Raw genomic sequence first — 21,944 nt, forward strand, 5'->3', positions numbered from 1 at the left:
GGGGCAGGGAGTGTGTGTGTTGGGGGGGACTGTGGGTCCTGGAGGAATCAGGGAACCGGTGGGCCAGGGCTAAGAGTCATGGTGGGATACGCTAAAGTCAGGACACTGCTGCTGTTTGGTGCTGAGAAACATTAGGGTTTTTTCTCAAAAGGGGAAATGAATCATGGGAAGAGAGAGTTTCCTTCCCCAGCCCCTCTAATTGAGACCACATCCCTCTAGTCTCCAACCAAGCAGACCTCTTGCCCGTCTGTCATTAACCGGGTCCCGAATCTGGCTTCCTGAAGAGAATGGAGGTCTAGAGGGTGGCTTCACATGAGACCCTTAAGTTCCCGGAGGGGTCTGCTTCCCTCTCCCTTCTCAGCTGGGACCTGCAGGCAGGAGGCTGGAGGGAGAGCAGCTGTGTTAGCATTACACCTCATGGGTGGCGAACGGCAGACTAAGGGACTGAGAGCTGGTCATGGGGCTGATGGAGGTGATGAGCAAGATGAAGAGGACAGCTAAGGTGTCCGTGTTAAATTCAAATTACAGCAGGGCAGGGATTGTGGACAGGTGTGAGATGAGGTACCGGGGAACAGATGGGATGCAGACCCCTGCAGCTCCCACCGCTCGTAGTCAGCTGCGTTCTCCTCTGCTGGTGGCCGCTCCATCCTCGCCCTGCCTCCTGACTCCCTGCTGCGCGGCGGCTGTAGCCCTGTGACCGCTCCAGAACGCAGTTGGCGCGCGATGGCATTCCAGCGCACTGGGGGGCAGCCGCTGGGCTATAGATGGGACACCTTGAGGCCAGAAATGCCAGTGGATGGGCAGTTGTGAAATGGAAGTGTCAGTTGGAGGGAGGAATTTGCTCTGTCATGTGTGATTCTATCCTGAACACAAGGCTCTTTGGGCAGGGAATGGCGTCTCCAAAATGGAACCCGTTGGCCACGGGCCAACCGCACAGGAGGTAGGACTATTGGAGAACTCTTTCAAGAAATCCACCCCCCTCCAAGTCATGGCCCTCATCAAGGCTCTCCTCTCAGCCCAGAGCCAAGCCCCTTCTCTCCCCGGGGTGGCACTCCCCAGCAGCCATGATGGAGGGATGCAATTGTGAGAAAATCAGGGGGAGAGAGTGGTGATGGTGGCTGGGAGAGCCTGGAAGGCATTGGGTTCACCTGACGCCATAACTCACTGGCTTCGGAGGGGAGCAGATGGATTTATGAGGATCCTGTCAGCCTGGGTCAAGAAGAGCTAAAGAGCAGCCAACTGAGGGTTCTCCCCCCACTGACACAGTGATCAAAAGCATTCCAGATTGGTTGAGGGTGGGAGGTAGAAGGCTGCTGGGCGCTGCGAGAAAATCTGAGTTGGGGTTGGAGCCAAGAGCTCCAGAGAATATCCAGGGAAAACTGATATTCCATAGTCAAGAGGGAACAGGCTGCAAAATCACTAAAGAAATCCTAGATAATAGGCATTTGATTTCCTGAGGTTCAGGGAGGCTGTGTCTCACCCCCATTGGGTCTGGGGACCCAGCCAAAGGCCAGGCCACCGGCACAAGTTGCAGGTTCAGCCCCATGGGCTCCATTACCTGGGAAAGGTACAACTGAGCAGCAGCCCACCCTCTTCCGGGCTCAAGGAAATTGGTTTTGCCAGGGCAGGGACTGGCAGGACACTGATTGGTACCATTAGGTGGGGTTAGTTAGACAAGCTCTCAGGGTGCAGCAGCTCTGCCCAGCTCCCAGGCGAGACACCAGCCAATGTATGGACAGTGTGTGGGGGGGCAGGTAAGACCAGCCTGCACCTCTCATAAGGAATTCTGTCTTCTGTTCTCAGCAGATCAGTTGCCACCCTCAGTAACCAAAGAGGAACCCAAACTATGGCAGGTGAGAGAAGAGCTGACCTCCCCCCGCCCCCATCCCAGTCCCTCACTGGCGCTCTTCATGGGATAGAGACAGAGAAGGGCTTGGAGATCTTTGGGAACTCATCTGTCTGTTTTTCTAGTCTTGGCTTTGGGTTTGAACTTGTTTGCCTGCATAAAGGAAGCTCAGCTCCCCCATATGAGCGCCCCTTCCCATTCTCCCTTCTCCAGCTTTACCCCAGTGATGCTCCCAGGGTCTTTGTTAGGTGCCCCTGCCCACTTCCCAGGGACTCCATGCATGCTGCTGGAGGACCACTACCTGAATCCACAGAAAATTCCAAAGCCCTGCTCATAGGCAGAAGCAGTGGGAGACAATCCCACTCGATGGTGGGATAGGGAGGAGGGGCTCATGTTCCTTGGGTTCTTGCGTCAGTGCTCCATTGTATTAAAGGGCCACCCACGAGGAAGAGTAGGGAGGGTTCATCTCCCTTTCTCCCACCTTCTAGAGAAGCCCCCCAGGAAGTCCGCCCTTCATGGGGTGAGCATCCGGCAGCTGGTGGAGGAGATCCCCGAAGGCTGCAGCACACCAGACTTCCAGCAGAAGCCCGTCGCCCTGGCGCTGCAGGAAGGTGAGACCCGGGAGGGGAGCTGCTGAGAGCCTGAAGGAGGGGGCTAAGTCCCGTCCTTCCCAGCCTGCCTCCCGGCCCTCCTATCCAGCGTCAGGCCACACCATATCTCCCTCTACTTGTGGGGTGCCTTCCTGGGTCCCCAGAAGGGGCGAGGGACCCAAGGGGCAGAATGGGCAAAGGGAGTGAAGATACACTATGGTATGCTGAAACGAGAGATATTTGGAAACAAGGTTGGGGGCTGCTCACTGGGAATCAGGAGAGGTGGTGGTGTTTCCGAGCTCCTCTCCCTGCACCTGGGCTCTGGGCAGCTGCTGCACTCGTTATTAAAATGAGATTCATGAGAGGAGTGCCCAGGAAAGTGATGGGAGCAAAGACTTTTGAGGGAAGGGGTGAGAACTGGTGGTCTTTCCCCAGCACAGGTTCCTACAATACCTTGCAATTTACATCATTTTGGTACAAGAAAAAGAAGAGCACTTTATTTTTCTAAATCTGACTCTAAGCCCTCACTCAAAATACAAACAAAGGTCATGAGCAAGTGTCTGTCATCACAGGGGAGGGCCCCTGGTCTTCGCTCTGCACTGCTCTCTCAGGAGATGTTCCTGGCAGAAGCCCAAGGGATTTCTTGAGGGTAGGAATCTCCCAGCCTCCCATGCCAAACACAGAGCTTGGGCTCTTTTCTGAGGCTGGAACCCTGTGTCTTGGGGTCATCCCACCTTGAGAGAGGACATGGAACTCCCAAAAGACCCGTCTCCTTCTCAGTCTTGGGAGAGTCCTTCTGACCCTTCCCTTACCCTTGCAAAGAAACGCACCATCCACCCCAAGTCCTGCTTGCCTTCCCTTCCACCGTGGACTGTCCAGCCACAACTTTTCCTCAAGGAGCCCACACTCTGGGATGCAGAAGCCAGGTAGGGGGTCTGTCTTCTGGGCGTCTGGAAACTGCTGCTTTCTGTCCGGCATCATAAGAGTCCTTGAGTCAGGGCGCCAAGGCCAGACATGCTTCTTGGAATGGGCAGTTGAAACCCCTAGAGCCATGAACACAACAAATTAAAGTCTCAAGAGAGTACACTCTCAGAGTACACACCTCCCCCAGGTGGCCAATCTTTTGACCACCTTTTCCTGCCACAGGGAAAAATGCCATCTTCCGGGCCCTGGTCTGTGGGGAGCCCCAGCCTGAGGTCCATTGGCAGAGCACCAAAGGTCACCTCAGTAACTCCAGCAAGTACCACATCTCCTCCTCCCCCAGCGGCAAGGAGCATGTGCTGCAGGTAAGATGGGCCGCCCCCCCCAACCCCCAAACCCAGGTCTACTAGTCTTTCCCTGGGCCCTTGAAGGGCTCCGCGGCGACCTGCAGAACCCAGAGGATTACGAGATGCTCCCCGTTGGGGTTGGGCCCACTCAGCTCCATCCTGTGGCCCAGGTGGCCAGAGACGGGTGGGGACCCGCCAGGCCTGCTGATACCCTGATACCCTGCTGATACCCTGGCGTGTGGCAGAGGCTGGAGTCTGACAACCCCAGGCTGGCTTCCAACCCCAGGCCCACCATCTTGGCCTTGGCAAGTTCCTTACTTCTCCGTACTTCCGTTTCCTCCCCTGTGACAGCGGCGGTGGGGGGGGGGGGTGTAATAATAGTACTTCACAGTGTTGTCATGGGTATGAAAAGTTTATGTAAAGTATCTCACCAGTGTTTGGCCTCCAGGGGGTTCTCTATCCCCGCCGGCCAATATTAGTAATAATTAGAGCTACCAGTCACAGAACACCCACTCTGTGCTGGACTTTGGGCTAAACATTTGACAGAGACTATATCATTTACTCCTGACCATTCACTACTTTTGGAGGCATTATTATCCTCACCTTATAAAAATGTAAGGATCAGAGAGGTTAGGTAATTTATCCCAGGTCCCACAGCCCATACTACACGACAGAGACGATATGCAGTCCCCGACCCATTTGACCCCAAAAAGCCATCTCTGTGCAACACCAGGATACCTCTGCTGGCCAAAATGCCCTCCCCCAACCTGGCAACGGTACATCCGCTCCCTGTCACCCCCCCAACCCCGCTTTTTGTTTTGGGGTCTGATTCCTTGATGAAGACTGTAGGCTCTGTAAGGAAAGGGCTATGTCTTATCCATCCTGAGAGACCTCTAGCCATGTCTCATATGGCAAGAAAGGGGGCAGCACTAGCCCTGTTCCCCTGGCCTGGGCCTCTCTGCAGATCAACAAGCTGACGGGCGAGGACTCGGACCTGTACCGCTGCACTGCTGTGAATGTCTACGGCGAGGCCACGTGCTCCACGAGGCTCCTGGTCATCGAAGGTGGGCTTGTCCCCTTCCCTCATCGGCACTTGGGGTGCTAGCCCCGGCTTTCTCCTCAGAGAGCCCTCCGAGGCCTCAGAGGCGGGGCAGCTGGTGGGGTGAAAGGAGAGAGGGACAGCAAGGCCGCTGTCCCATCTGGTGCCAGGGCCCTTGGCTTCACCCACTCACACGCAGAGTCTGCATGCGGTCTAAAAGGTGCTCGCTCAGCAGATGCCCACTGCAGGAGCTCTGAAGGATATTCTCTTAACCCTGCGGCGTGAGGGCGGGACCTCAAGCTCGGTTTCTGGGCCTGACCATTTGCGAACTCCTTCAGCGGGCTTCGTTTCCTTCTCTGGGCCCAATTTCTCCGCTCTACGGGGGATATCTTATCCAGGTCGACATCAGAGGGGCAAAGAGGTCATATGAAGGCCAAATCCTTGCTCAGACATGGGGGGCAGGGAGGTTGTTGGTTTGTCTTGACTTGCAGGGTTTCCAAATTTTAAATCAATCACGGACGTACAATAACGGGAAGGGGCATGTCTCTTGAGAAAGCAGATCTAGTCTTTCGACGGCTTATGCTTTTGCCTACGAGTAACAGAAAACCCTATGAATAGCCCAAGAAATAAAGACACTTGATTATGTCACATGATAAGGAGTCCTAAGGTTAAAGAGTCCAGGGCTCAAATCACAGCTCAGCGCTGTCACGGGCCAACCAGACGCTTCCTGTCTCGCTGAGCTGTCACCCAAAGACGTTGGCTTAGAGCCTCACGGTCGTAAGACTGCTACTGCCGATCCAAACCGAATCCATGTTCAAGGTGGGAAGAAGGGGAAAGAGGTGGCCCCATGTACAGCGGAAAAGAAAGCAGAAGTTTTCTCGAGAAAACTTTTATCAAGAAAGCAGAAGTTTTCTCAGAAACACCTTGGACACCTCCGTTTGTATCTCCCTGACCAGACCTGTGTCACATGGCCACTCCTGGTGCCCAGGGCAGCTGGGAAGGGGAGGAGTTAGCTTTCCAGCCTCCTTCCTACCAGTGGGAGTGGGTGATGAGAACAAGGACTGGGAATGGCTGCAGGATCAGCCAAACAGCAGTGTCGGCCTTCCTGGGCAACATCCGACCCATACTCTGAAATGGCTGCTCCTGGGGGATACGGGAAAGCCACTGCCCTCGCTTCTGCCGCTCCTCCCGCCCACTCCTGCAGACATGTTAGCGGGCTCCCTCAACCAGGTCAGCTCCACCTCAGTCACACGAAGGCTCTGGGTATCAAAGCTTATGATGGACAGACCCTCTGCCCTGCGCATCCCTATTGCTGAGCTGTTGCCTTGCCTTTGTGGACAGTGGGAAGGACAGGGCCGTGGCACTCAGCTGGTTCTCAGGAAGACCCTCAGGGTGTCTCACTTCTCTCCCTATCTGTCCACATTAATTCCCTCCTCTCCTCCTGATGATCCAGTTGGCTTTCGGAAGAACCGGAAGAGGCACAAGGAACCCCAGGAGGGTAGGTGAAAGGGTTGCCAGAAATCTTCTTGGGTTTTGGGGAACGGGCTACTCCACTCCTGGTGCTCCCAACTTGGCCAAGACCCTACCAACACGTTATGGATCATCACTGGTCCACAGGAGAGCACCATCCAAAGGCTCGGTTGTCAGCTGTGGACCACAGGTCCTCCGACTGCACCCCCTGACACCCCCCCAACTCCCATTGCCACAGAAAAGCCCTGCATTAGCCCCTTGAAATCTCCCCCTGGGCTTGGGGCCTCATTGCTGGTCCTTTTCTAGACCTCAAGAAGGAGCTGATGGACTACCGAAATCTTCTGAAAAAGAGGTGGGTGTGGGCCTGTCCAGGGGCAGGGCTGGAGGCTCCCCAGCTATGTCCATGAGCCCATGGGGCTCAGCTCTCCCCTCGGCTGGCTAGAAAGCTAGACTGCGGGTAGCCAGCAGGAAGAGAGGAGAGCACTGACCCTATATTCTGTTCCCTTTAAGCAATGTGTCCTTGAATGAATCCTCATTCCTCTCTGGGTCTTGACTCAGTCATTTTTAAAATGGGGTGCTCCACTAGAACCATGATTTTAAAAAAAAGTATTAAGGTAACAGAATAATGTGACACCTCCCCCCATCTTTTTGAGCGTCCACAATACAAGGTGTTAGGAAAGGAGTTTCTCCCCTTAAAAGTTCGGACTGTGGGGCGCAGGCGGGAGGCCGCCCTTGCCCATCTCTGGGTCTCAGGGTCCCTACAGAGCTCAGGCCCAGGGCCCAGCCCCCTTCCCCCACTCCCTCCATCCCGTCCCTTTCTTCTAGAGCAGAGAGAGCAGCTAGCCACAGCCTCTCAGGGTGGCAGGTCCAGGGGACCAGCTCCTGGGGCTCCGCTGGGGCTCCGCTGGGGCTCCCCTGGCTTCTGACCTGCCTGCCTTGCTCCCCAGGGCCCCGCCTCCCGCCAAGAAAAAGGTGGACCTGGAGCAGGTGTGGCAGCTTCTGATGACGGCCGACCGCAAGGACTACGAGCGCATCTGCCTGAAGTACGGCATCGTGGACTACCGCGGCATGCTGCGCAAGCTCAAGGAGATGCGGAAGGAGCACGAGGACAAGATGGCGCAGGTGCTTCCGCCCGGCCGCCGCCTCGCGGGCGCCCCCACCCGGAGCTGGGCCCCACGCAGGGCCGGCCCGCAGCCCGCCCCCAGGGCCGCGAGTGGCTGGGACCCAGGCCTCCAGTCAACGTTCTGGCTTCAAAATCTGGCTCAGATACTAAAATCCGGGGCATTGAGAAAGTTAGGGCCTCCGTGTCTTGATTTCCTTATCTGCCAAATGGGTGTTACAGTTGTACCTGCCCCTTCGGATCAGGGAGAGGATGAAGTAGAGAATGTAATTAAAGCACTCAATTGTGCTTTAATTACTTAATAGTGCCTGACACCTGGCAAGGGCTTCCTGTCCGCTGTCATCCTCCCCAGACTTTGGATGCCTATCTTATTTCTAAAGGCTTCCAGTGGAGGGGAATTCAGCGTTGTCTGCTTATCCCAGTGTCTTATAAACTGTATAGGAACTTCTTTCCTGGGTCTAACTTAACTATAGCATGTCTAATTCCTCTTCTGGAAATGCAAAACAACTAGTTTTCACCATCCTGAAAATAGTATTTTATCACCTTGAAGGTGGTTCATCAAATATCCTGGGACTTAGTTTTCTGTCCTCTAAGCTTTCTCATTGACCCTAACACAGGGCTTTGCCCATAGTAGGTGCTCAACTAATTTTTATTGCCTGGACGAGCAGATGAACAGAAATGCCCTACCGTGTTCTCGGAAAACCTGGATGCCTTGGGTCCTTTCTCACTTTGCTTCCTGACCTGATATCTCTCATCTTGGAAAATTTCTTCCCACCTGTAAAATGGGCAAATGCATGCTTGAGTGAGACATTGGTGGGGGGACTGGGGTCCAAGTGTGTGGAGTGCCCCAAAGAGAGAGCTCAGAGTGATCCCTTGGTATGTTTGTCTTTCCTAGTACGTTAACACCGTCTCCAACTTAAGACACATCAGGGTCAGCAAGGAGGGGGTCGCAACATTTGATCTGGAGCTGGATCTCAAGGATCCCGGGAGCAAGGTTTACCTGTATAAGGTGAGGCCGGAGGAGTCTTTGAGGGGGGAGGGATCTGACAGGGAGGCTGCTGGTCCTGGGGGTAGGAGCTATGGGTCCCTTGGATTCCCTTCTGGGAACAACTCAAGCGCACAGACGGTGAACCTTGCCTCCCCTGGAGTTCCTGTTTGGAAGGAAGTCAAACTGTGGTGTGGACATTTCACAGACTCCTCTTACTCTCACTGAGCAAACCGGTTCCCTAGCCAGGGCACCAGGATTCTTAGATTCTAAGGATTCTAAGAAAGTGCACCCCCACTCCCCTGCATCTGTTTCTTGGCTCTAGCTGGTCCTGCTCCCTGTCACCGTCTTCCCTTGTATCCACACAGCTAATTCCCTCACCTGCACCCAGATGTCCCCTGACCACCCAGTCTGACACTGCTGTGTCCCCCCCTGCCCCACCCTGCATCCCTGAATCCATATCCTCCTCTCTCTTTTTTCCCTACTTCTCTTTCTAATATAGGTTATATGATCTGCTTATGATATGTGTTATTTGTGTCCCTCCTAGAATTTTAGCTCCCCGGGGGTCAGGAATCTTTGTTTTATTCACTGTTGTGCCCCAAGTACTTAACCCAGGGCCTGGCACACAGTAGGCAACCAAAGGTGAGTTGTTAATATCTGGCAAGAGACAAATATATTTAGGCTTTAGCTAAAGGGGGCATGTGCATGGATTACTGGTTTTGTGGAGCTCTGAAAATACCTGATGGCTCTCTTGTTTCCCTCTGAAAATGAGTGTGTCTCAGGTGTCTCTCCCAGGACACTTGCCAATTATTCACTTCATGGTCAGAATCAGGGACCACCCTCCCCTCCCTGTTTTCAAAGCCTCTGAGCCCTGCTCTCTACCCCTGCCCCTGCCCCCTTCCCCATCTCCTCTGTGGTTGCAGCAGCATTGTCTGGTGGGGGGCCAGTGGGAGAAAACTGCCCAAAGGGGGTCGGGGCAGGAGGTGCTGGGGACCCACGGAGGCCCTGAGCCTCCCTCTTCCTTTCTCTGCCTCAGGATGGTGAGATGGTCCCCTACAGCCTTGACAACCAGACCAAGCACTGTCTGCGGCGGCTGGGGAAGCGCTACCAGTTCCAGATCCGGGACCTGCAGGCTGAGGATGCTGGCATTTACCAGGTCAAGGTGGAGGATGCCGAAATCTTCTCCACGGAACTGGATGCCAGCGGTGGGTGGTCTTCCCCCTGCAGAAGCTGGAGCGGAGGAGATCTGTTAGGAGGGGGCCCATGTTGGTGCCATGGTTGGGGATTGGAGGGGCAGAGAGTGGAAAATAAATGTGTCCCCCCCTCACCTTGCAAAGACTGTAAGGGAGCAGAATGCACACCCACGTGGTTACACTGAAATGATCTCTGCTTTCCAGAGGTCTGGGTCCAAGGTCTGTGTTCTCTTGGTGGTGAGCTGGGCCCTCCTGGGTTCTAGCCGCAGACATAGTGTCTGTGCCGTGGCCCTGCTTACAGACCTTCTGCAGCAGAGATTCAATCTCCAGATCCGATCCAGACAAATTTCACAGGCTCTAGCCACAGCCCCACTCTTTTCTGCTGCAGACTCCCCCACACCCAGGCAAGAAGCCACACCCAGGTGCAGCACCCTTGTGCCCTGAACAGAAGTCTTCCTTCCCTGCCTTCTGTGCCCCCTCCCCACCTGGGAACTCTCCTGTCCTCTCTCATCACACTCTGTCCCATTGCCTCGAGTAGCTGTGTAAGCATCACCCCCCCCAGTCCCCCCCTTGGAGTACTTTAAAGTTCCGGAGGCCTCCTGGGAGCAGGAGAGACCTGGAGAGGAAAACTGTGGGCAGACAGAACATAAAGAACATGGTTCTAAATCAATGTAAGGAAGAAAGAGGGCATGAGATCTCCAGCAGGCCTGGTACGCCTGGACAGGGCTTTGAAAAGCTGAGAAATGGCATGGCATAGGGGAAGGGGAGAGGGACTTTGGTTTCAGCTGGACCTGGGTGTGAATTCTGCCTGGGCTGCCTCTTAGTTGGGTAAGACTTGGTTTCCTTACTTGTAAAAAAGAAATAATAATACCTATCTGGGAGGTGGTCCTAATTCATAAGAGACCATGACTGTCAGCATATCGGTTTTCTTCATATACCCATCTTACCCCCAGACCTAATCTCTGAATTTAGGATCATGGAATTCCAGAGCTGAAAACTGTCTTACAGAAGTTCATAACCTCGTTATAAGCCCTTATTTTATGTTGGGAACTGTCACCTGGGGTAAGGAGGTGACCTACCCCAGCTGACACAGGAGGTCTGCGGCTGAGCTGGTCTAAACCTGGGCTCCTGAGCTCCTGGCCGTGCTGTGTCAGGTCACACTGGGTTACGCCGGCAAGCTAATGTCCCCATTCTTGCTTCCCCGACAGCCATCCCCTCCAGAGTGGTGGTCCCGCTGGTTGAGGCTCACTGTGAAGAGCAGGGCGATGCTGTCTTCGAGTGTGTTCTCTCCAGCCCCTGCCCCCATGCCACCTGGAATTTCCGGCACCGGCCCCTCCCACCCAGTGATAAATACGAAGTGTTTGTGTCCCCTGATGGGCTGACCCACCGGCTGGTAGTCAGGGGGGCCCATTTGTCAGACATGGGCCCTTACTCACTGGGCACTGGATTCCACAGCTCTACTGCCTGGCTGGTCGTTGGAGGTGAGTGGTTCATACCTCTGTCTTTCTCTCTTTACCAAGACAAGAGTCTGGGGCTGAGAAGGGCATGGAAAAGGCCAGGGCCAGGGGCTTCCTTTGGTCAGTCATTTGCTTTTGATGATTCCTTCAGTCTCTGAGGATGAAGACGGCTCCTGAGATCTATTCCTGACCCACTGCAATGCCGGGCCTTTCTGGCCAGCCTGGTCCTCCTCCACTGTCTGGGCTCCGTGGGCCTCTAGGAATGCTTCTGGGGACACAGATCCAAGGTGGCCTGAGGGTCCTGGCAAGGGCTTGGCTCTGATCCAGTATGGATGAGAACCTGGGTCAGGCCAAAGGACACCCTTAAATCCCCTACAGATATGGGTTCAAGGTGATCCCAGGAAACTGTAAAGTAGGCATCTGTAAGGCAGATGCTGAGCAAATAGTTCTTTTAAAAATCACGTAACTGTTCGTGGCAGTTTGATAGCCAGTTGAGTTTTGGGTTATGTATTTTCCCAAAAGTCCTTATGGACCATATAGCAGGGCACGGTGGTCTGTGGGCACAGGGCTGGGGGAGGTGGCGATAGGACTCATCTATCAGGAAGCCGGCGTGCCCTGGCTTCCTTCTGAGATGGTCAGCTTTTTCTTTGCTGGGGAAACTGAGAGTCAGGCAAAGCAGTTGAGGTCAGACAGGTGCCTTGGACTAATTTAACAGGTCTTTTCTTTTGTCTCTCAATGGGGGCATTGACCTCTTCTCAAAGCAGGGAAAGAGAAAAGCCTTCTGACTGCAAGTGCTGACCGTCAGCAGCAAGCCCAAGGAGCCCAGACCTCAGAAGCAGAAGATTCCAGGAGCATCAGTGGCAAAGGAGGGAAACCCAGAAAGCAGGGCCTGCTGGAGGGCTCCCTTAATGGGGCCAGGCCTGCTTCTGGGCTCCAGCTCACAGATGACCTAGAGACAGGTGGCCTTGGTGGGCATGGCTACTCCCTGGTAGGGAGTGATGGGGCAGCTGGCTTAGCCTGGGACCCTGGGCAGGCAGGAAAGGGCTTTCTGGAAGGAGAGGGAGGCACAGTAACTGCCCTTGGGGAAAATCAACTCCACAGAGAGGGTGGCTGGGGCAGAAGCCTTCCAGGGAGCCCCTATGCACAGGGAGAGGGTCTAGAATCAGGTTTGGGTCTCATGGAAGTTCAACAGCAAGATCATGGCACAGGCAGTGATGGGGACAGATGCCATAGGACAGTAGGAGGCTGGGCGGCTGAGTCCAGGTACCCTCAGGTGGGAGGACTGGGGAGCGGCAGGGAAGGAGAGGAGTACAGAGAGGACCACGGGAGTCCCCTGGATGGGCATAACCAGGAACAACTCTTCAGTGCTCATTTGGGACCTGGGAGAGGAAAGACAGCCCTGAAGGGATCCCAGTCTGGTCCTATGAACTCTTGGTCAGAAGGGGGAGTGATGGAAGAGATTTTGCAGGGGGAAAACCTGGGTGAGGTGGAGGGAGGGGGTGATCTGAGCAGGGGAAGACAGAGAGGAGCCACAAGGACAGTGTGGGGCAGGGGGACCGGCCTGGGGGAAGCTGGAGAGAGCAGTGGGGCGGGTGGTCCTGGGGCCCAGGAGTATCCTGGAGAACGAGCTTCTAGCTCCAAGACAGGCATAGGCCCTGAGTCCTGGGGCTCTCAGAGAGGCAGAGATGCTGATGATGCTGAAGAAGAGGGCTGCTGGGGGCCAGGGGAGTCTCGAGGGCAGATACCTAAAGGAAAGAACTCCCAGGAACCATCAATATCTGGTAGCAGAAGTTCCCTCCTGGGACGAGGGGGCCCTGAGGCCAAAGCCGAGGGGTCACTACAGACAGCTGGTCAAGGCCCAGGGAAGTATGTGGGTGGGGGAAAGGGCTACAAAGCCAGCCCCACAGGCCCAGGAGGTCCCAGGGGCTGGGAGAAGGGCCTACAGGGGCCCTGGGGAAGGGAGGGCCAGAAGACAGTAGGGGACTTGGGTGAGTCAGGGGATGGATCTGGAAGCTTCCAGTATTCCCAAGGCTGGCCAGCAGGTCAGTGGGGGGCAGAGGATGCTGGCAGAGTAGAGTCTGAGAGCACAGATCCTTGCGATGACACAGGGTCCAGCTTCAGCAAAACTGGGGCCCACCACAGGCCTGGACTTTTGGGGTCTGGGGATGGGGAAAGTGGTGTGGGTGGTACCCAGGGGGCTGGACTGATGGGGTCTGGTCAGGGGGTGGATGCCAGAAGCCACAAGCTAATTGGGTCTCCAAGCCTGGGTGCTCAGGGTTCTGGGCAGACACTAGGAGACACTGGTGGATTAAAAGGTCCGGGGACAATGGGCTCTGAACCAGATTTCTGGAATGGGTCATGGAACTCCAGAGGAAAAGGACCCAGAGGTAAGACAGGCTACGAGGTTGGCTTAGGAGGTCCAGGGAGGATGGAATCTAGGTATGGTGATGGCACAGGGTACGCTAGAGGAGTAGGTCCTGAAACTGGGGCCGGCTATAGCGACAGCTCAGCAGTGTCAGGAGAAATGGGATTCAGTTATGGCACTGGCTACAGAGTGGCCTCTGGGGCACCTGGCGGAACAGAGTTTGAGAAAGGGGGTGGTTATACGCATGGCTCAGGGGTGCCTGGGGGAATGTGGTCTGGAAACGGAGATAGTGATGGTCCTGCAATACAGCGGTCTGGGAGACTTGCTAATCTCCAGAGTGGCTCAGGTGGCCATGATAGAGGGCCCAGTGATGAAGCCAGGATGCCTCCAGAGGCCAGAGATGCATCCAAAGCCAAGGGGGATGCTGGCCCTGGGAAAAGGCATCATTCCAGTGGTGGCCTAGGGAGCCCTGGGACAGCGGGGTTTGTGGGGACAGGTGGCCTTGGGGCCTCAACAACTATGGAGGCTGTTGGGGAAGGACATGCAGATGCAGAACCAGGGGTCTCTGGAAGAATAAGGCCTTGGGGTCAGACTGGAGACTACGGGGACTTCAGAGCCTCAGGGGCTCTGGGGGCCTTTGGAGAAGGAGGCCGTGAAGAGGGCCCTGGGGAAGCCATGGAGCCGAGGTATCTGAAGGCAGGGGACAAAATGAATGATGGGGTTGGGACCAGGGCCCTTGGTGCTAGGGTCCCTGGAGCTGGAGCTGGTCATTGGGATGATACCAAGGTCCCCGAGGCGCTGGTTCCTCAACCTGGAGCCAGTTCTGAGAGCCAAGGAACTTATGGGCCTGGTGGCGTGCCTGGTCAGGGGGGTGGATCAGGAATTCCAGGGTCTCAGCAAATTGGAAGCAGAACAGCTTATAGAGGAAGCTCAAAGGGTCTTGGGTCTGGGGGAATGGGGTCAGGGAGTGAGGCAGATTATAAGGATGGTATTGGGGTTTCTGGGGAGATGGGGTCAGTAGATGAGGCAGACTATAGGAAAGATTCAGGGACTCCTGAGGGAATGGGTTCATTGGGTACGACAGATCATAGGGGTGATTTAGGGGGCTCTGGGAGAATGGGGATGAGGGGTGAGGCAGGTTATGGGGATGGCTTAGGAGGTCCTGGAAAAATGGGGGCAGGGGCTGGGGAAGGTTATAGGCATAGCTTGGGGGATTCTGGGAGAATTGGGTCAAGGGGTGAGCCAGGTTATAAGGATGGCTTGGAGGGTTCTGGGAGAATGGGGATGGGGGGTGAGGCAGGGTATGGGGATGGCTTAGGAGGTCCTGGAAAAAAGGGGTCAGGGGCTGAGGGAGGTTATAGGGATAGCTTAGGAGGTCCTGGGAGAATTGGGCCAGGGGGTGAAGCAGGCTATAAGGCTGGTTTGGGGGGTTCTGGGAGAATGGGGATGGGGGGTCAGGCAGGGTATGGGGATGGCTTAGGAGGTCCTGGAAAAAAGGGGTCAGGGGCTGAGGGAGGTTATAGGGATAGCTTAGGAGGTCCTGGGAGAATTGGGCCAGGGGGTGAAGCAGGCTATAAGGCTGGTTTGGGGGGTTCTGGGAGAATGGGGATGGGGGGTCAGGCAGGGTATGGGGATGGCTTAGGAGGTCCTGGAAAAATAGGGTCAGGGGCTGGGGAAGGTTATAGGGATGGCTTAGGAGGTCCTGGGAGAATTGGGTCAGGGGGTGAGGAAGGTTATAAGGCTGGTTTGGGGGGTTCTGGGAGAATGGGGATGGGGGATGAGGCAGGGTATGGGGATGGCTTAGGAGGTCCTGGAAAAAAGGGGGCAGGGGCTGAGGAAGGTTATAGGGATGGCTTAGGAGGTCCTGGGAGAATTGGGCGAGGGGGTGAAGCAGGTTATAAGGCTGGTTTGGGGGGTTCTGGGAGAATGGGGATGGGGGGTCAGGCAGGGTATGGGGATGGCGTAGGAGGTCCTAGAAAAATAGGGTCAGGGGCTGGGGAAGGTTATACGGCTGGTTTGGGGGGTTCTGGGAGAATGGGGATGGGGGGTGAGGCAGGGTATGGGGATGGCTTAGGAGGTCCTGGAAAAAAGGGGGCAGGGGCTGAGGAAGGTTATAGGGATAGCTTAGGAGGTCCTGGGAGAATTGGGCCAGGGGGTGAAGCAGGTTATAAGGCTAGTTTGGGGGGTTCTGGGAAAATGGGGTTGGGGGGTGAAGCAGGGCATGGGGATGGCTTAGGAGGTCCTGGAAAAATGGGGACAGGGGCTGGGGAAGGTTATAGGGATGGCTTAGGAGGTCCTGGGAGAATTGGGCCAGGGGGTGAAGCAGATTATAAGGCTGGTTTGGGGGGTTCTGGGAGAACAGGGATGGGGGGTGAGGCAGGGTATGGGGGTGGCTTAGGAGGTCCTGGAAAAATAGGGTCAGGGGCTGGGGAAGGTTATAGGGATGGCTTAGGAGGTCCTGGGAGAATTGGGTCAGGGGCTGAGGAAGGTTATAGGGATGGCTTAGGAGGTCCTGGAAAAATGGGGGCAGGGGCTGGGGAAGGTTATGGGGATGGCTTAGGAGGTCCTGGGAGAATTGGGCCAGGGGGTGAAGCAGATTATAAGGCTGGTTTGGGGGGTTCTGGGAGAACGGGGATGGGGGGTCAGGCAGGGTATGGGGATGGCTTAGGAGGTCCAGGAAAAATAGGGTCAGGGGCTGAGGAAGGCTATAGGGATGGCTTAGGAGGTCCTGGGAGAATTGGGCCAGGGGGTGAGGCAGGTTATAAGGCTAGTTTGGGGGATTCTGGGAAAATGGGGTTGGGGGGTGAAGCAGGGCATGGGGATGGCTTAGGAGGTCCTGGAAAAATGGGGACAGGGGCTGGGGAAGGTTATAGGGATGGCTTAGGAGGTCCTGGGAGAATTGGGCCAGGGGGTGAAGCAGATTATAAGGCTGGTTTGGGGGGTTCTGGGAGAACGGGGGTGGGGGGTGAGGCAGGGTATGGGGGTGGCTTAGGAGGTCCTGGAAAAATAGGGTCAGGGGCTGGGGAAGGTTATAGGGATGGCTTAGGAGGTCCTGGGAGAATTGGGTCAGGGGCTGAGGAAGGTTATAGGGATGGCTTAGGAGGTCCTGGAAAAATGGGGGCAGGGGCTGGGGAAGGTTATGGGGATGGCTTAGGAGGTCCTGGGAGAATTGGGTCAGGGGGTGAAGAAGGTTATAAAGCTGGTTTGGGGGGTTCTGGGAGAATGGGGATGGGGGGTGAGGCAGGGTATGGGGATGGCTTAGGAGGTCCTGGGAGAATTGGGTCAGGGGGTGAAGCAGGTTATAAAGCTGGTTTGGGGGGTTCTGGGAGAATGGGGATGGGGGGTGAGGCAGGGTATGGGAATGGCTTAGGAGGTCCTGGAAAAATAGGGTCAGGGGCTGAGGAAGGTTATAGGGATGGCTTAGGAGGTCCTGGAAAAATGGGGGCAGGGGCTGGGGAAGGTTATGGGGATGGCTTAGGAGGTCCTGGGAGAATTGGGTCAGGGGGTGAAGCAGGTTATAAAGCTGGTTTGGGGGGTTCTGGGAGAATGGGGATGGGGGGTGAGGCAGGGTATGGGGATGGCTTAGGAGGTCCTGGGAGAATTGGGTCAGGGGGTGAAGCAGGTTATAAAGCTGGTTTGGGGGGTTCTGGGAGAATGGGGATGGGGGGTGAGGCAGGGTATGGGAATGGCTTAGGAGGTCCTGGAAAAATAGGGTCAGGGGCTGAGGAATGTTATAGGGATGGCTTAGGAGGTCCTGGAAAAATGGGGGCAGGGGCTGGGGAAGGTTATAGGGATGGCTTAGGAGGCCCTGGGAGAATTGGGTCAGGGGGTGAGGCAGATTATAAGGCTGGTTTGGGGGGTTCTGAGAGAACGGGGATGGGGGGTGAAGCGGGGTATGGTGATGGCTTAGGAGGTCCTGGAAAAATAGGGTCAGGGGCTGGGGAAGGTTATAGGGATGGCTTAGGAGGTCCTGGGAGAATTGGGTCAGGGGGTGAGGTGGGTTATAAGGCTTGTTTGGGGGGTTCTGGGAGAATGGGGATGGGGGGTGAGGCAGGGTATGGGGATGGCTTAGGAGGTCCTGGAAAAATAGGGTCAGGGGCTGGGGAAGGTTATAGGGATGGCTTAGGAGGTCCTGGGAGAATTGGGTCAGGGGCTGAGGAAGGTTATAGGGATGGCTTAGGAGGTCCTGGAAAAATGGGGGCAGGGGCTGGGGAAGGTTATGGGGATGGCTTAGGAGGTCCTGGGAGAATTGGGTCAGGGGGTGAAGCAGGTTATAAAGCTGGTTTGGGGGGTTCTGGGAGAATGGGGATGGGGGGTGAGGCAGGGTATGGGGATGGCTTAGGAGGTCCTAGGAGAATTGGGTCAGGGGGTGAAGCAGGTTATAAAGCTGGTTTGGGGGGTTCTGGGAGAATGGGGAGGGGGGGTGAGGCAGGGTATGGGGATAGCTTAGGAGGTCCTGGAAAAATGGGGGCAGGGCCTGGGGAAGGTTATAGGGATGGCTTAGGAGGTCCTGGGAGAATTGGGTCAGGGGGTGAGGCAGGTTCTAAGGATGGTTTGGGGGATTCTGGGAGAATGGGGTCAAAGAATGAGAAAGATTATGTGGATGGCTTAAGGGATTCTGGGAGAATGGGGATAGGGGATGAGGCAGGCTATGGGGATGGCTCTGGAGGTCCTGGAAAAATGGGGTCAGGGGGTGAGGCAGGTTATAAGGCTGGTTTGGGGGATTCTGGGAGAATGGGATTGGGGGGTGAGGCAGGTTATGGGGATGGCTTGGGGGATTCTGGGGGAATTGGGTCAAAGGGTGAGATAGGTTATAAGGATGGTTTGGGGGGTTCCAAGAGAATAAGGGAAGGGGGTGAAGCAAGTTATGGTGATGGCTTGAGAGACTCTGGGAGAATTGGATCAAAGGATGACGCAGGTTATAGGGTTGGTTTGGGGGGTTCTGGAAGAATGGAGATGGGGGGTAAAGCTGGTTATGGGGATGGCTTAGGGGAATCTGGGAGAATGAGGATGGGGGGTGGGACAGCTTATAAGAATGGCTTAATGGGTTCTGGGAGAATGGGGGCAGGGGGTGAGGAACATTATAAGGATGGCTTGGGGATTTCTGGAAGAATTGGATCAGGGGATGAGGTAGGTTATGGGGATGGTCTGGGGCATTCTGGGAGAATGGGAACAGAGAATGAGGCAGGTTATGGGGATGGCTTAGGGGATTCTGGGAGAACTGGGCCAAAGGGTGAGAAAGGTTATGGGGATGGCTTGGAAGGTTCTGGTAGAATTGGGTCAAGGGATGAGGCACGTTTTAAGGATGGTTTGGGGGGTTCTGGCAGAATGGGGATGGGGGATAAAGCAGGTTATGCAGGTGGCTTGGGAGGTTCTGAGAAAATGGGGCCAGGAGGTACAGGTTATAGGGATGGCTTGGGAGGTCCTAGAAGAGTTGGGTCAGGGGGTGAGGCAGGTTATAAGGATGGTTTGGGGGGTTCTGGGAGAATGGGGATGGGGGGTGAGGCAGGTTATGGAGATGGCTTGGTAGAGTCTGGAAGAATTGGGTCAGGGGGTGATGCAGGTTATAAGGATGGTTTGGGGGCTTCTGAGAGAATGGGGGCAGGGGGTAAAGCAGGTTATGGGGCTGGCTTGGGGGAGTCTGAGAGAATTGGGCCAAGAGGTGACAAAGGTTATAAAGATGGTTTGGGGGTTTCTGGGAGACTTGGGTCAGGGAGAGAGGCAGGTTATAAGGATGGTGTGGGGAGTTCGGGGAGACTCAGGTCAGGACATGAAGCAAGCCCTAGGGATGGTTTGGGGGGGCCTAGGGGACTGGGGTCAGGAAGTGAGGCAGATTATAGGGGAGGCTCAGGGAGATCTGGAGAAATGGGGTCAGAAGGTGAGGTGGGCTACAGAGATGCTTCAGGGAAGTTCAGAGTAACGGGCACACAGGCTGGAGTGGGATATGAAAGTGGACCCAGGAGCCAAGAAACCATAGAGCATGCTCCAGGCCAAGAAGGGGCTGGTCAGTGTCAAGACCCACGGTTCCTGGATAGCAAAGTTTCAGGTCTTGGAAGGGGCAGGTCTACTGGCTCAGGGGACTCAGGCATCCTAGATAAGGGGAATTTCACTGATAGGGAGAAGAGTCTCATCCAAAAACCTGGGGATTTAGGGCCTCCGGGAGCCTGGAATCGTCTAGATGATCCCTTGGGCGGAAAAGACTCTATGGACAGATCAGGGGGTATCCAGGGCCTGGGCTTTCAGCTAGACAAAGGGCCAAGAGGAGAAAGAGGATCCCTGGGATATCAGGGGTCCCTGGGGGCTGAGAATGACAGAGTCCGAAGTCCAGGGGCCCTAAAGGAGTATGAGAGATGGGGAGCAGAAGAGTCTGGAGGGTCAGACAGAAGGCCTGGCCAGTTCAGCAAGTCTCAAAGACGGTTGGGGGTGGAGGCTGGAACAGCAAAGGGAAGGGGAGCAGACAAGGCCAGAGCCTCGGGGCAGCCACTGGGAGGAGAGGACCGAGAGAGCCGAAGGGTGACTCTGCACGAAGACCAGAGTCATCTTGGCAGCAGGAGAGGTGGCCCAGAGGGCAGGTCAGACATCTACGGTCAGGGGAGGGATGCCACCCAGAGTCCCAGATCCAGACACAAGCCTGGCACTGACGGTTTCTCCAAGGAGGCCCAAGGTAAGTATTTCTCACGGGAATGGCTCCGGTGGGGTAGAGCCAAGGGGGACAGGGATGACTGCGTCAGTCTCACTTCTGCCTCCAGCCCCAGGAGATTGTCCCTGCCAGGGCCCCCACATTTGCAGGGATCTCTTTCCATCCAGGAAAACCCCTTCCTCCTTATGCAGGTGGACCCCAGACCGCATGGGGCCGAGAGGTTCTGGGTCTCTGTCTTAACAGTCTATGTCCAAAGACCTGGAGCTGTTGGAATACACCCTGTGGGTTACTCAGACTTCTTGTCTGTGTACTCAAGGGGGGCCCTTCATCCACCTCACACCCCAGGTCCCCTACACCACCCTAAGTCTTGTGGAGAAAAATGGAAGCTTTGATTTGGCTGGCACGGGGTCAGTCCAGTTGGCAAGACACGGTGGCCCTCAGAGCTCAGTGTAGGCAACGGTCTGGGAGGCTGAGCCTTGGCGGAAATCCCTGGGTGACCAGCCCCCGACTCCCTCTTGTCTCTCCAGGCCCCAGGGGCTACTTCTCCCAGGGCCTGGCTGACACGGAAGTGCAGCAGGGAGAGGCTGCTGTGCTCTCCTGTACCCTCACCCGCGACCTGGGCCCCGGTGCCTGGTTTAAAGATGGAGTCAAGGTACTGCCCTCCATGATTTACTGACAGTTTATGGGGGGGTGAAGCAATAAAGAGTAGAGGGTAGATACTTTGCAAGAAAGATTTTTTATTCTTTTTTAAAGATTTTATTTGAGAGAGTGAGAGCACACAAGCTGGGGAGGCAGAGAGGGACAGAGGGAGAAGCAGACTCCCCACTGAGGCTGAGCAGGGAACGCAGTGTTGGGCTCGATCCCAGGACCCCAGGATCGTGACCTGAGCCAAAGGCAGATGCTTAACGGACTGAGCCACCCAGGCGCCCCAAGATTTTTCATTCTTCATATTACTAGAGCACCTACCCTGTGATTTGTCTAAATAGCCAGCATGTTGATGTTTTTAAAATAAAACCGGATTTTTAGGTAGATGTGTACCCTCTTCACTTCCCCCTGGACACACCCCTTCCTCTCCCAGATGCCTCTTCCTCATCTAAAACGCCTGTTGTGTCCCAACACCTGTTGAATTCCACTGTCCTTCAAGGCGTGGTACAAATGCCACCTCAACCCAGCCAGACGGGACCTCTCCTCTCTCGGAACAGCCCTTCTGTCCTATAGCCCTTCTGTCCTCTGCCACAGCTGTCCTCTCAGGAGGACCGACGACATCAGGGTGGTCTAGGGCACGGGCCTTGGCGCCTGCTAGACCATGCTTCAGATCCCAGCTCCGCCTCTTACCTCTGGTTTCACCTATAAGATGGGGCCAATAATAATACTGACATAAGGTCGTTGCAACATTAAATGAGGTGCTGAGCTTGGAGGGCACTAGCGTGCACCTGGGCCTGCAAGGGTTTCCCAGACGCCGCTGTTACTACAGTTCCTACATTGCATTAATAAAGGGCCCCACTTCCCCCCTCTCCCCCTGCCTGGGGGAGCTGGGCAGGATGGAGATGACGGTCTCCTCCACGGCCCTTGTTTGCAGCTCAGAGCCCAGGATGGAGTCGTCTTTGAGCAAGATGGTCTCGTGCACAAGCTCCTCATTGCCCACGTTCAGGGGACCCAGGCTGGGAGGTACACCTTTGTAGCCGGCAACCAGCGGAGCGAGGCCACCCTGAGTGTCCACGGTGAGGCTCAGCCCCACCCCCGCCCCTGCTCCACAGGCTCTCTGCTCCAGGAGGTCTGCAGCCAGCGCCTAATCTCATCCTCAGTCTGAGAAAGACTTTCTAAAAAGGCAGCCATATCCTCCCTATTCTTTGTCAGAAGTCCTTGGGGAGGTCTAGCCCTGGTGCCTCCTGCTGCAGACGAAGCCCACGCATCCCTTCCACAGTCCTCATGGGGGAGGGGGGGTGGTCTTTACTCTCAGCCTACACTTCC

At 55.6% G+C, this 21,944-nt stretch overlaps 1 protein-coding gene across 1 annotated transcript in view; it reads left to right on the forward strand.

Moving 5' to 3' along the window:
• Positions 1-1,846: 1,846 nt before the first annotated feature.
• The window catches only part of IGFN1 (immunoglobulin like and fibronectin type III domain containing 1), a 50,127-nt gene continuing 30,029 nt past the window's right edge, over positions 1,847-21,944 (forward strand). The window contains exons 1-14 of the mRNA XM_044266148.1: positions 1,847-1,853; positions 2,335-2,457; positions 3,583-3,722; positions 4,669-4,768; positions 6,197-6,241; positions 6,520-6,565; positions 7,161-7,335; positions 8,229-8,342; positions 9,355-9,523; positions 10,720-10,992; positions 11,730-11,768; positions 19,863-19,997; positions 20,501-20,625; positions 21,553-21,694. Of these exons, the coding sequence (XP_044122083.1) occupies positions 1,847-1,853; positions 2,335-2,457; positions 3,583-3,722; positions 4,669-4,768; positions 6,197-6,241; positions 6,520-6,565; positions 7,161-7,335; positions 8,229-8,342; positions 9,355-9,523; positions 10,720-10,992; positions 11,730-11,768; positions 19,863-19,997; positions 20,501-20,625; positions 21,553-21,694 (1,633 nt within the window). The remainder of the gene's footprint in view (positions 1,854-2,334; positions 2,458-3,582; positions 3,723-4,668; positions 4,769-6,196; positions 6,242-6,519; positions 6,566-7,160; positions 7,336-8,228; positions 8,343-9,354; positions 9,524-10,719; positions 10,993-11,729; positions 11,769-19,862; positions 19,998-20,500; positions 20,626-21,552; positions 21,695-21,944) is intronic.

This window comes from Neovison vison, chromosome 10 (genome assembly GCF_020171115.1).
Source record: "Neovison vison isolate M4711 chromosome 10, ASM_NN_V1, whole genome shotgun sequence".
Lineage (NCBI taxonomy): Eukaryota > Metazoa > Chordata > Mammalia > Carnivora > Mustelidae > Neogale > Neogale vison.